This window comes from Gekko japonicus, unplaced genomic scaffold (genome assembly GCF_001447785.1).
Source record: "Gekko japonicus isolate JY-2015 unplaced genomic scaffold, Gekko_japonicus_V1.1 scaffold1213, whole genome shotgun sequence".
Classification (NCBI taxonomy): Eukaryota; Metazoa; Chordata; class Lepidosauria; order Squamata; family Gekkonidae; genus Gekko; species Gekko japonicus.
In genome coordinates this window covers 487422-501401 of record NW_015164709.1, presented here as the reverse complement: position 1 = coordinate 501401, position 13980 = coordinate 487422, and the positions used below count along the sequence as shown (strand labels likewise).

Sequence of the window (13980 nt, the reverse complement as noted above, 5' to 3'; positions counted from 1 at the left end):
GGGGAAAAAAACCTTTTTCGCAAGGGGACATGGGCGGGCGCCGGATGCCTCCGGAAACGCGATCAGACGCCTGCCCTTGCCCCGCAGTTACCGGAAACTAGTACCTCCGGGGTACTAGTTTTTTGCTGCGTGTTTTTGGCGGGAAGCCTCAGTTGAGCCACGGAAGTGCTACACTTCCCAGATGTGCCGGTGAGATCGCGCCCGGAAACTCCGCCTGTCTTCCATCGCTCTAGCGTGGCTAATGCTCCGTGTGACCGCAGCCTGAATTCCATAAGTTAATTACGTGTTGTGTGAAAAATGTGTGCTATATTGTTTTGAGAGGCAGCTTATCCTTCATGAATGCCTAATCATTTAGAAAACCGCCTCAGGGTCCAATTGCAATTGCATGTAATGAAATACCAATCAGGGGAAAAGCTGTCCTGGACAGTGTGATTTTAAGTGGAGGAGTTACTTAAACTTTTCTATGCCAATCACTTTCCCAGTGCATCTTCTTCCTTAACCCCAAGCCTTTCCACATGGGATTTTTAAAAAGACCAGTATATGTTTAAACCTGCATCTAAAGGTGGGAACCTTAAACATGAGAACCAGTTTCACAGCATAAAGGCTAGAAATACACAGATGGCTTAAAAATGGCCTAGTGGAAAGCACTATTTTAATTCTATAATTATTGGGGGTTCTGTATAGCAAGGACACACAAAATTATAACTTTAGATCATGGAAACTACAGTTTGAAATGTAATGCTGACAGCCACTAACATAATCTGGGTTTCATAGTTCAACATTCAAAACTGTCAAGTAGTGCAAGTTTTTTTTTTTTAAAAAAAATCTTCAGAATGCAGTGTAATAATTCTGTGGATTTATTTATTTTCCATTACAATAAATCCTCTGAACTCTAGAAGCCTCCCAGCAATAATACCCACAGACTATGTAAATTTTCAGTAGTTTTATTGAAAAATGCCTCTTTTGTTTCAGAAATAAATAATATAAGGCAGTAAAATTCACAATTTGCAGTTAAAATATAAAAGCAGCAATTCTATATCCATAGTCTTGCAAACAATTTCCAACTGCTTTATTTTTGATAACTAAGAAACATTATATTCTGGGAAAAATCATACTAAATATACAACACAAACATGCAATTCCATCTCTGCAGGATTGACTGCAATTTGGCATAAATGTCTCTAAAACATGGACATTTTAAGGCATTAATTTGCTTTTTAAGAAAACTGTATCCATTTGATACAGTGATGTCAGCTACTTTAAGGTTTGTGGTTGTTATAACAGCAATATATGCCCTGCAAGATATAAGCTAAGATAGAAAAAAAATAGACTTGTTGTGAATAGAAAAGTGTCTTGTTTTACTAGATGATGCAGATTTATATTGTGACTGAACTGTTTTTGATGAGGAAAAGTATAAAGCAAGCTCCATGGCGAAGCACCCAGCCATCAAACCATCAGCAGCTGTGAAAGTATGTTTCTGTTTTTTAATTTACTTGAAGAGAATGCAACTCTGTGATAAAACTGAATGCACTTATTAAAATTCTATGCAGCTGCTGAAAGCTAAAGTATGTTACAAGCATTTGAAGAGCAAGAATAAAACTATAACACTTTCATTGCTATCCCCACATAAGTTTGATACTCTCATAAGAAGCAAGTGCATATTTGTGTAGTTGCCAGGCACACTCACTCTGTTATCTACATATGTGAGAATAGCAAAAACAAAAACAACCAACCAAGTGGGAGAGGAATGAAAAAGTCGTGTGATTATGGTTTTGTTTTTGCTTTTCTTGATAACGATCTTTTCCAGCGCACATGTTCAGGGTACCCAGGTGAATGCATGTCAGCTCCATAGTCCTCATATTCATCATCTCTTCTCTCAGATTCCACTGGGACTACATAGGGTTCACTCTCAGGCTGATAGGGTCCAGTTTCAGGTGCATACGGCTCTGGTTGAAAATAGTTGTCCAATTGAACATGATAGTTATCACATATTCTTGAATCCAGATGGTTAATCTAATGCTGGGGCAGGTGGGGAATTTTTATGGATTTGATCCTAACTGCATATACTTGGAAGGAAGTTTAATAAAAGTCAATTTGTTTTCAATTAAATGATCTCAAACACCAATGCATTTGCTTCTTACAAATGAAGAGCACACACAGCAGCCCTCTCTATTGAAGTGAAAAGGGAAATCCTGTATAGGAATTCTGAGTGCACTTTAGAGAGCACAAGGAACGGGGGAATGTACTGAACTGCAATCTGACTCTATAGATGTATTTACTCAGAAGTAAGTTCTGTTCTTCAAATGGACTTGCTCCTAGGATTAGTCTATACTAGTTATTTTGCAGGTATCATTATCAACTATTAAAAATATTTTCTCAGTACATTTCAAAGGGTTGGTGGTGAGAGACAGTTAATAAAAAAAGAAAAGCTGGTTTACAAGGTTTCAAATATATACTATATACTAAAAATAAACAATCATGAAGGCCAGGGTACCATTTTGAAAATAATTTAGGCCTCAATAAGTTAGTTTTGAGTAAGTCGTATGACCTGTTAGTCACAAAGCCATGACTAATTATTTATTCCTTTCCACTTAACAGAAAACTAATTAGAAAGCTAATTTTTTGGGCAATAGGGAAATCCTCAAACACAGAGTATACATTACTGCTTCTAAACAACAGAGTACTAGGGCATATATGGAGCTACCACTTCTGGTGGTATCAAGTAAATATGTTTTTATGATTGTGCTCCTTATAGCAGACTGAACTACAGCTGGAACTGGTGGACCACCAAACACTGCAGGAACACCAGAAGCAAAGTTAAGGTTGGGTTTTTCTGAGGGAGACGAGTATTTGCAACATGATGACATATACAAAAAGCTCTAGGACTTGAATCAGAAAGGAAAACAGTGAGAATGAGGATGAGACAACAAACAACAGAGAGAAAGATTTCAAAACACAGGTTATGGCACACAGTTAGCAGCAGCACAGCAGCAGCAGGCTTTAATGAAAAAGCATGATGTAATGATGTTAATGGATTTTAGTGGACATGATCCCATACAAATCATTTACAAGCTACAATTAGTTTACTATTTACATAGAGTTGATTTTCCCCCCCACGTTAAATGTGTCATATTGTTACATCCACTGGTTAGTAGTTTTAAAAGCCTCCATTGCCACTGAGATTTCTAGAGGGATTTTTTTTTTTTTGACATGGAGTTAAAAGAAAGAGTAAGAATAGGGGTTTGGATTTCCTTCCCTTGGCATTTTGGACTTTCATTGCATTCAAGAAGATTTGTTAGTATGTATGTATATATATATATCTAGATATATGTATAAAGAATCTCCCCATTTTATGAGGCTAACACAGTTCAGTTAACCATTATCTATGTATCCATACAGACTTATTTCCTAATAAGCACGTGCACAAACATCTCAGAAACAGGATTTTCATTGTATTCAAACTGTAAGCAGCACTGGCGACTTAGAAAATGTGTTAGCCGGAACCTGAAACAGGTCAAAGATGATGTTAGTTTTCAAGAACAAACAGGTGTGCAAAAATATATTTTAATTTGTTTAAGTTCACCTATGAGGGTTAAGATATAAGTATATATCTATATATGTATAACAGACTACACCTTGAAAGGTGACACTGAAGTACCTTTTCCATTGATTTTTAAAATTCAGATTGTTGTGGAAGGTCTAGGTGATAATTTTGATCAATTTGTGCTAACCCCCCAACACTATGTCTATGAATTTGTGTATACATATATAAATATATTCATGTATACATGCATATAACGATAGTGGCAAACAACATATCCAACAGCAATATAATATTTATGGATTATAAGGTGCTACAGTGCAGAAACTAGTTAACAATACTTGTAGGCCTGAACTCCTTTCTTAAGACAGGCCTCTAGATTTATGGCTCACACTGTTTTGGGTGACTTTCAAGCATTTTTGTACTTCGGCAGCCCATTTTCTGAAACTGCTTCTTCTCAGAAGAAATTTGCGTGATTTATATTACAGATTATATGGCATTTAACAGCAGAAATTGGGAGATGGTGACTCTGTTCAGTTGTCTGCACTGTATCACAGAATGGCATTTGGATTTGGAAAATTAAATTTCAGCAACTAATTCTGTAAAGATAATCCCAACATTAATCAGGAGGTCACACGCAGAAATGGCAAAGAACTGTGTCCTTTTTATTTTAGGTGTTGTCAACCTTGTTCAGAAGAAGTAGTTTGATGGAAGGAGGAGGACAAGGAGGAGGAGAAGAAGAAGAAGAAGAACATTGTCATTTAAATCCTAACAGCAAAATAATATTCTCCTAATGCTATATATATTAAAAATAAACTTTCTGAAATGTAAACAATATTTACTATTTATTTATATAAACATATATTTCAGGTTGAGAGTAAATAAATACAGTACAACTAAACATAATGACAATCTGAACAGGTATTTCTAGACCTCAGTTAGAAAGACTGCACTATTCTGATCAGCTGGGCTAATAATTACGTCTTTACTCAGTTCATTGTCCTAGGAGATCTCTTTCTACAAAGCTACTCAGATTGAACAAGCATTTCAGTGAAATAATGAATGACATTTAACATTTAAACAACCTACCTGGATATCCTTGACCGTTGTAAGCAATGCTAGCACACTGTGATGAATCACAGTATCCCGGGGGGCCTGGGGGACCTCTAATGCCTGCATTTCCAGGACGGCCAGGTGGACCAGGTGATCCCCTAGAACCTGTAGAACCTGGTGGGCCACTTCTGGATTCTCCTGGTGGACCTGATTTTATAATAAAAAGAAAGATAATATATTTATATAATTCAATAGGAGGTAGTCTGATAAAGTGGAGGTGAAACTGCAGCCTAGACTTCAGCTCAGGCATATGGTTAAGAAATACTTCCATTTGGTTTCTACATATGGTGTCAATGAAACAACCACAGGGAACTGAAGATGTAACTCATCATTAGTTGCTTCCTTAATTTTAAGGTCTTTATTCACAGAAAACTGCTTTGGCAAGAGTTGAGCCTGGTGGTTTATACCCACTCTTTGTAAGGTACAGAAATCTCAAGGGGCACTTCTACTTTAGACAAGCACACTAGATTTCAATTAGAACATAGTCGTTCTGCTACCCCGCAGCTTCAAAATAGATGAGATAATGTTTTCTTTGGAACAAGTTATATTCATGGTTAACAGAAATTGAGAGTTTTAACCAAGTGAGGCTACAATTTGTTGCAAGTTTCTTATGGATCCTGTAATGAAACATAAATTGTTTCAACTACTAAATTAAAGGCAGAAACAATGAGACAGTTTGACTGCTCATGCCAAGACATCAGTGAATAATCAAATTGCACCAATAGCAACTGTGAAAGTACTAAACTGAGATCTTGAACTGTGGAGTGATTTCCAACTTGAAACAGAAAGACCACTGCAAGCACAACCTAATTCTGACTCTAGAATTACTAAAAGGTTAATTGACAAAGTCAGGTTGAGTGTAACCACCAAAGACTTGATGGACTTTTACATCAAGCATTTCTTGCATCACTTACCAATGTTCCAGAGAGTAAGATAATTAATTTTGCTTTCCACACTACATAATCACCTCCTTTACATTGTTCTGTAATCTCATATACATTAGAACTGGAAAACTCACCTGGTGGTCCAGGCAAACCTCGTGGTCCTGGAGATCCAATTCCCCTTTCACCTTTTTCTCCAGGCAGCCCTAAAGCACATAAAGTGAAGAAAAAATCCCCCAAATTGTTAAAACTTTGACAGGAAAAAAGTTTATTGTACTTTCTTCTTAGTATTTAACTGCTAATCATATAATTCTCATCTCTTGTGTACTTGAACAAGTGATTCTATGCTTTAGTTTCATTTTATGTTTCCTAGCAATGATTTTTTCTGAAAAATGTATACATTTGTTACTGTTCCTTGGACATTAATAAATCAACAGTATATACTATATACATATACATGACATATTATACATACAGATTTCATATAGATGGTGCATAGAACTGTACAACATGTGACTACAATGCAAATGACTCTATAAAACAAAATGAAAAGCAGATAACCAAACCCATGCAGAAACAAATATATATATATATACAAGGAAACAAAATAGGGAATATTCATTCCTCCCTAACTCTGGGCACTAAAGCGGCTGCACGACGTTAAGAACATAAGAACATAAGAGAAGCCAATGCTGGATCAGGCCAATGGCCCATCCAGTTCAACACTCTGTCACACAGTGGCCAAAAATACCAGGTGCCATCAGGAGGTCCAGCAGTGGGGCCAGGACACTAGAAGCCCTCCAACTGTTGCCCCTCCCAAGCACCAAAAGTACAATGCATCACTTGCATTGTTCTTTTGCTTCATAGAGGGTGACATACGCAGATTAAATATACATGCTTAAAAAAACACTACCCACCTCTCTCTCCAGATGGTCCTTGGAGCCCAGGTGTACCTGGAAACCCTGGTCTGCCAGCAGGTCCAGGTTCTCCTACTGCCCCAGCAGGTCCAGGGGGGCCTGGCGGTCCTGAAGGTCCAGGTTGGTTGCGGTTTGAATAGTAATCATTGGGGATTTGGTTCAACATTTGGTTAAATCGGGTCATTTGACCTTTGGGAAAATAAAACAAAGTATTTAAAATTATACAAAATACTGTTTTTCCTTTCGAAATTATTTTAAAAAATCAAAATCCTGCTTCTAGCACACACAGATTTCTTCCTGTCTATTATTGGTTAATTTGGTATTAACTATTATACAAAAGCAAAAAGAAGAAAGGAAATTTGAGCAGCACCATTATATAAAAATGGAAAATTGATAAAGTCTACAAATCCAAAAACAGGACAGGTTTGCAGAAAAATGCAAAAAACAAAGGGGAAGGGCTAGCCCTCCCATCAATTAGAAGAAGGAAAAAACCCCTACAGCAGCTCAAAATGGTACCTGAGAACAGGAGGAAGTGGGTGAGTAGAAGTGGGAAGAGGGGCTGAAGGGGTAAACCAGTGGCACAGCAAAAATGACAAGGGAAAGCAGAGGAAAAGCAGGAATGTTGGAAAGAGCGGTGAGCTGGAGACAGTAGACTTGATAAAGCATATAGGTGGGTGACAGCAGGCAGAACAGACAGGAAGACTAGAGATGGAAAGAGCCACAGGGTGAAGGTGGAACTGGAGCCAGAGCATAGGGAGAGAGAGTGCACATGGAGCAAGGGAACAGGCATGATAAATTTTCCTTTCCCCACAAATTCTTACAGGTCACACTCTTGTTGTAGGATAATGGGAAGTTCTTATTGCACATCTCTGATTCTCCCTCTATCACAGCTACTTAGTTCCCTGGCTCTATTTACAGTTTCTAGTGCAAAAGTCAGCGCAGGCTTGACACTGGATAGCTTATACTTTGCTGCCAGAATAGCATTTATTAAAAACTGAAACCACATAATTAGATTTCAGTGCCACCAGTTACATTTTATAGGTAAACTGCCGCTAATCGACCCCCCCAAACCCCTCCTACAATTGGACAACTGGTTAGTGTGATCATCCAGGCTAGAAGCTGCTCAGGCTCCTTGCATTTTTGCCAAGCCTTTCTTCAGCTGTTCCTATGACTCCTTTGCAGTTGTTACATCTCAAGTATCTGGAGATCTACGAATTGCCATTTGAATATACCTGAGTCCTGTGTCATTCTGCTACTTGCCCTTCCTTATTTGCACCCTAGCTTCTACACGTTGCTCTCCTAGGCTTTGATCACAATGCCAGCAAGCACTCCATCACTTGGCTCTGCCTACCAGTGCAGGCACTGCCCAACTTGATGACTTCACCTCCTGCGACTATACTTGAATTTCACAATGCAGCCTGACAAGTGGAAATAATATTTAAATATATCTTGATATATACATAGATCTTGTTTACCATTTATCAGTTGCTCACAGACTTGTCTTGCAACAGCTCGCATCAAATTCTGAGAAGCAATGTCTCCCTTGATAATTAAAGGAAAGCTTGCATTAGAACATGAGCTACTCCTTTTTAATTTAATTTAATTTAATAAATTAGAAGAAAATGTGAATGAACTAACAGTTAAGGTTGTACTTACTCGGTCACCCTTTTCACCCTTCAATCCAGCTGGACCCTGTAATAAGTTAAATTTATTAGGGCACGTTGTAGGATAATATCATGCAAATGACCAAATATCATGCAAATGACCAAAGGAAGCAATGAAAAGCAATAATAAAAATGAATACAAGAGTGTGCACTGGGTGATAATTCAGCATGTAATGTACTTGTCAGAAGCTCCAAGACTTGAATCAGTGATCAAGGCCTATACTGAAATGTCAGTGGAAAGGTCTAGTAAAAAATAGGGATGTGTAACATCAAACCCTGTGATTGGCAGGCAGTCTGAAACCTCTACATCGGCTTCAGACCTACTATAAATATAAGCACGGTTCTTAGGCAGAGGAGCTATATTTTCTGTCTGCTGCCCTTCAGGCAGCAGTTAGTATTTCAGCAACATACTGCAAGACTGTGTTGGATTAGGTTGCCAACTCCAGGTTGGGAAATTCCTGGAGATTTGGGGGTGGAGCCTGTGGAGGGTGGGAGGGGACCTCAGCAGGGTATAATGCTGCTGATTCACCCTTCAAACTGTCCATTTTCTCCAGGGGAACTGATCCCTGTAGACTGGTGATCAGTTGTAATTCTAGGAGATCTCCAGCCCCCACCAGCTTCTGGAATTGGATGGGTTCACGCATACCCAAGCCTGGCTCTGATGACCATTCTGCAATTACTTGTTCACATATTTTCATAGATCTTCTAACTTGTTTCCAAATACCTCAAAATATCTATTCATAGTCTCTGTTCATGTCTTGATATAAAACACTGGTCGGAGGTTATAATTGTACATGTTTATTTGAATTCTCAATTTTCTCTTTTGGGTATTAAAAACTGTAAGGTGATATTACTTTGTTTGGTAGAGCATGTGGTTGGCATGGAGAAAGTCCAAATCCAAGCTCAATACTTGTAGGGTTACTAACCTCCAGGCACGGCCTGGAGTTCTCCCAGAATTACAACTGATCTCTAACCAACAGAGGAAATGGCAACTTTGTTTTTTTCTTTTTTAAAGTATGAACATCAGAAAAGAAACAAAATTATATAGTAATGTTATATAGAATAGTAGCCATAATTGTGATAAATTGTAGTTAGCACCTTACCAAGCATCAGTTAATATGAATTAAATAATAATGTCATAATATTTTGTATTAAGCTAAATCATAGACTGCTCCATACGATATCCAACAAGCACATTAATAAATGTAGGCAATAATTTGAAATAAAATTACACAACAAATGATAATATGATGAAATAACTATATATCAGAAAAAATATTTATACTTATCATTTCAATAACTTCTATATTTCCTCCCCAATTATTACACTGAATATAAGTAATAAGTTTTCCATTTATCTTGAAACTCTTTGATCACTGAACAATAAACACATGTTAAATTAGTATTAGAATTTTCAAAGGTCAATTTAGAGTAATACAACCAATCAAAAACCCTTAAGTTCAAATAGAAAAAAAAACGGGGAATATACAGAAGAGAAAGAAAGAAAGAAGGGTATAAAATAAAAAAGGGATCTTTCAAGCCTAGACTATAAGGAATAGTAATATCAAGATCAAAAATAAATAAAAATAATAACAAATATTTCAAAATAAAATAACAAGAAGCAAGCTTAGAGGGCCTCTTTTCATATGGCCTCTGGATATATCGGTAGTAGAAAATCATCTTTGCCCTCACCAGGTCAACTAGGAGGATCAAGTCAATCCAAGTTTAGCAAGATGAACCTATCTCAGGTGGCAATGGCGGACCTGAATAAAATGATACAGGAGAGTGTAACACAAGCAGTTTCCCAAGCCGTAAAAACAACAGTGGAAAACACTCTACCAACGTTGATAAAGAAGGAAATAGAACCTATAAGGGTAAAAATGGAGGAAATAACCACCCAAATCAAAACAGAGACGGAGGTAATTAAGAAGCAGATATTAGAAAATAATCAAGAAATACAAAAAATGACCTCCACACATGAAAGATTTAAGGAAAAATTAAGAGACTTAGATTTGGATGTACAAGAGATAAAAAGTAAAAATGAAAGAATTGAGGAAACACTCATTAACCTAGAGATGGATAAAGCTGCTCTAATTTTAAGGTGCCAAAATAATCCGGAAAATACAGAGAAAATTCTTAAGGAAGAATTGACCTTAAGTATAGCAGAACGGCTAAAAGTAGGAACGCAGGAAGAAATTGCAAATGAAATTGAGGCGCTCTATAGAAGGAATTCCGCATTTGCGAGGAGGCACAAAAAAAAACCCTAGGGAGGTTCACATAAAATTCTATAGGAAAGAAATGAAAGAGAAAATATTAAAAGCCTCCTATGAAAATAAGGTATTGTTGCAAGGTGAGGACATTTTATTTCTAAAAGAAATCCCATGGAGAGTCAGGGAGAGAAGAGTGTCCTATTCAACTCTGACTGATCTACTGAAGAACAATGGAATTAGGTGGTTGATCCCTGAGGGGGTGTTATTTACTTTTGATAGCAAAAGGCACAGATTGGATTCTATATTTAAAGTTAGGCATTTCCTGGAAAAATATGGTGAAGACCTAGGAATGCAAAGAGATGAAGCAGAAGAAGAAGGTAAAGAGGAAGATGTTGACACTGAGGAGGATTTGTTTGAACAGGAGGAGGCCAAAAGAAAAGAGTCCTCAAGAAGAAAGGAAAAGAGTAAGCGAACCAAGACAAATTACCACATGCTAACCAGGTTTAAGTACAGGAGCAGAGGGAAAAGCAACAAAAAATATATATGGGGCAAAAAAACCTTAAACTCTTATCAAACATTAACAGGCTGAATAGCCCGCAAAAAAGGGAAAAAACTTTTCACCGACTAAACAAACTTCAGCTGGATATCACGTGTTTGCAAGAGACGCATATAAAGAAGAAAGACGTTAAATACTTGCAATGTAAAAAATTAGGCACAGCATTTATAGCCCCAGATGAGAGGGAAAAAAGAGGAGTAGTGATATATGTGAAATACCATTTATAAACCCAAACTTAATTTATGCTGCAGAGGATGGTAGGACAGTAGCTATAACAATAAAAAAAAATGGAAAAGAAATTTTAATAGTGAACATATATGCTCCCAAACAAAGTCAAGAAAGCTTTTTCAAAGTGTTATAAGGAATGTTAAATAAGTTAGAAGTGGACAACATCTGTATGATAGGGGATTATAACACAGTTTTAAATTCAGCAATGGATAGAAAAAGTCACAGGAAAAGAAATAAAAAAGGCAAAATATTGCCCAAAAGCTTTTTGCAACTAGCGGAAGAATATACTATGATCGATGTGTGGAGAACCAAAAATTTGAGGAAGCGGGACTATACAAATTACTCTCCAAGGCACAACGCCTGGTCACGGATAGATATGGTTTGGATATCTTCCAAGTGGATTACAGACTTATTAGACTGTGATATTTTGCCTGGAACATTTGCGGATCATAATCCTCTACTAGTAACATTAAAAGAAGAAGGGGAAAAAGTAGGTGGTCTCTGAACATAGGACTCCTTAGAGATAAGGAGTTAAGGCAAAAAACAAAAGAAGAAATAGTAGATTTCTTTAAAAGAAATATTCAACCAGAAACGCCAATTGAGATAGTTTGGGACACTTTTAAAGCCTACATGAGAGGGTGGTTTATTAGCCAAAATGCATGGAAAATGAAACAAGATAAGAAGAAATACGAGGTAATAGTGGAACAAATTAAGCTACTGGAAAATAAAATGAAAAATGACAACGGAAACAGGGACTATAAAGTAAAATTAAACCTCCTCCATCATAAAATGAATTTAATGTTGAACCAAGATGGTAGAAGCAATAAAGAGGCAAAAAAAGAGAAAGGCACGGGGATCTGATGGATTGCTGGCTGAATTATATCAAATTTTTGAAGAGCAGATAGTGAGCCCGTTAAAAGAGCTGTTCCAAAAGATAGGAAAATCAGAAACGATACCGGAGTCCTGGAACCATGCTGCAATTACACTAATACATAAACCCAATTCAGAAGCAAATCAAATTAAAAATTACAGACCAATTTCTTTATTAAGTGCTGACTACAAAATATTTGCTAATATTTTAGCTAGAAGATTTAAAAAGGTTTTGTACCAAACAATACATGAAGAACAGATGGGGTTTTTACCAAAAAGGCAAATGAAGAACAACCTATGTACGATTATCGACAGCTTAGAATACTATGAGGTACATCCTGAAAAAGAGCTGGTTCTGACGTTCTTAGACACGGAGAAAGCGTTTGATAACCTGTCATGGGAATTCTTACTGCAGAAGTTAGATCAAGCCAAATGTGGTCAGTATTTTTTAACTATGATTAAAGCCATCTACAAAAAACAATATGCCAGAGTACTTTTAAATGGAGATGCCACCAATAACATAGAAATATGTAAAGGACCGAGACAAGGTTGTCCGTTGTCACCTTTATTGTTTATCTTCACGTTAGAATCATTGAGCAATTTCATAAGAAAAAACGATCAAATAAAAGGTTTAAAAATAAAGGGAGAAGAATTTAACTTCTGGCCTTTGCTGACGACCTGCTATTTATATTAGAGAACCCTAGAATATCTATATCTTCATTGCTGGATGCGATAAAAACATATGGTAATGTAGCAGGTCTTAAAATAAATTATAAGAAAATGAAACTTATTTCGAAAAACTGTCAACCAGATACTCTGCAAGCAATCCAAGACATCAAGTCGATGGAATTTGTCAAAAAAATCAAATATTTAGGCGTAAACTTGACCAACAAAAGCAGCTCCTTATCACAAATTGTTAGAAGAAATTAGGAAAGATTTGGTAAAATGGAAGGATATACCCCTATCGATCGATCATGGGTAGAATCGCAGCTATTAAAATGAATATATTACCTAGATTTCTAATCTTGGCACAAAATGTCCCTATTTTAATGAACCAGAATTTTTTCAAGGAGTTAGATAAAATCACCAAAACATTCGTTTGACATCCTAAAAAAGCTAGAATAAGGTGGAAAATCCTACAGAAAAGAAAAAGCGGGGATGAGCGTACCCAATTGGTTTCTGTATTATAAAGCGGCCACCCTAGTATGGATAAAAGACTGGTTTTTGCTAGAAAATAAGAGAATGTTAACACTTGAAGGGCATGATTTGGCTATGGGCTGGCACGCTTACATATGGTACGGTAAAGATAAAATACATTCTAACTTTAATAGGCACGTGATAAGAGGGCCATTAAACAAAATTTGGAATGAATCAGCCTCACACAGAATATAATTATCAAAGTTACTTTAGCCTGAGGCAGCATATACATTTCAGAAATAATGTTCACCATATGTGTGAAACAGTTCCAAAATTAAAGACTGGGAGTCCCTGGGAGGATTACTTCGTTGACATTGATGTCTACAAAGCGCAGCTAGATGATTTGTCCTTGTTTATCCTAAACACTTAACAGACAACATGGTTTGTTTAGTTCTTTCCTTTTTAATTAATTACTTAGTCTATTGTCAAACAACTATCTTTGACTAATGAACAGTTTCTTGGAGAATGGTTATTGACAAATTACCATTGCAATTTTCCAAGTCTCTCAAGTATTTCAGATGGCAGTTTAGTTTCACACTAAATGTTCTAAAGATGTGTAACTTTTCACAGCTTGTTAATCTCTTGACAAGCAACAAATTCTGCTTAATTGTCAATGTTTGTTATGTTTAATGGATCAACAAAACAATGCAGCAGTAAAATGAATGGACTACAGCATTAGCAGAAGATAATAAAAAAGGATTATCTATATACAATTGCATATTTTTTCTTATCTATAGTCAAAATTGAAACAGAAGTTCTGTCTCTGCCTTTTACAGGGTCTGGTTCTGTTATGAGGTGGTAAA

At 36.6% G+C, this 13980-nt stretch overlaps 1 protein-coding gene across 1 annotated transcript in view; it reads right to left on the bottom strand.

Annotated features, from left to right (window-relative positions):
- Window positions 1–846: 846 nt before the first annotated feature.
- Window positions 847–13980, bottom strand: part of COL12A1 (collagen, type XII, alpha 1) — a 237313-nt gene continuing 224179 nt past the window's right edge. Inside the window, 6 exon segments of the mRNA XM_015409542.1 lie at window positions 847–1946; window positions 4631–4801; window positions 5673–5741; window positions 6453–6641; window positions 7928–7994; window positions 8109–8144. Coding sequence (XP_015265028.1) covers window positions 1765–1946; window positions 4631–4801; window positions 5673–5741; window positions 6453–6641; window positions 7928–7994; window positions 8109–8144 — 714 coding nt within the window. The 3' untranslated portion in view covers window positions 847–1764.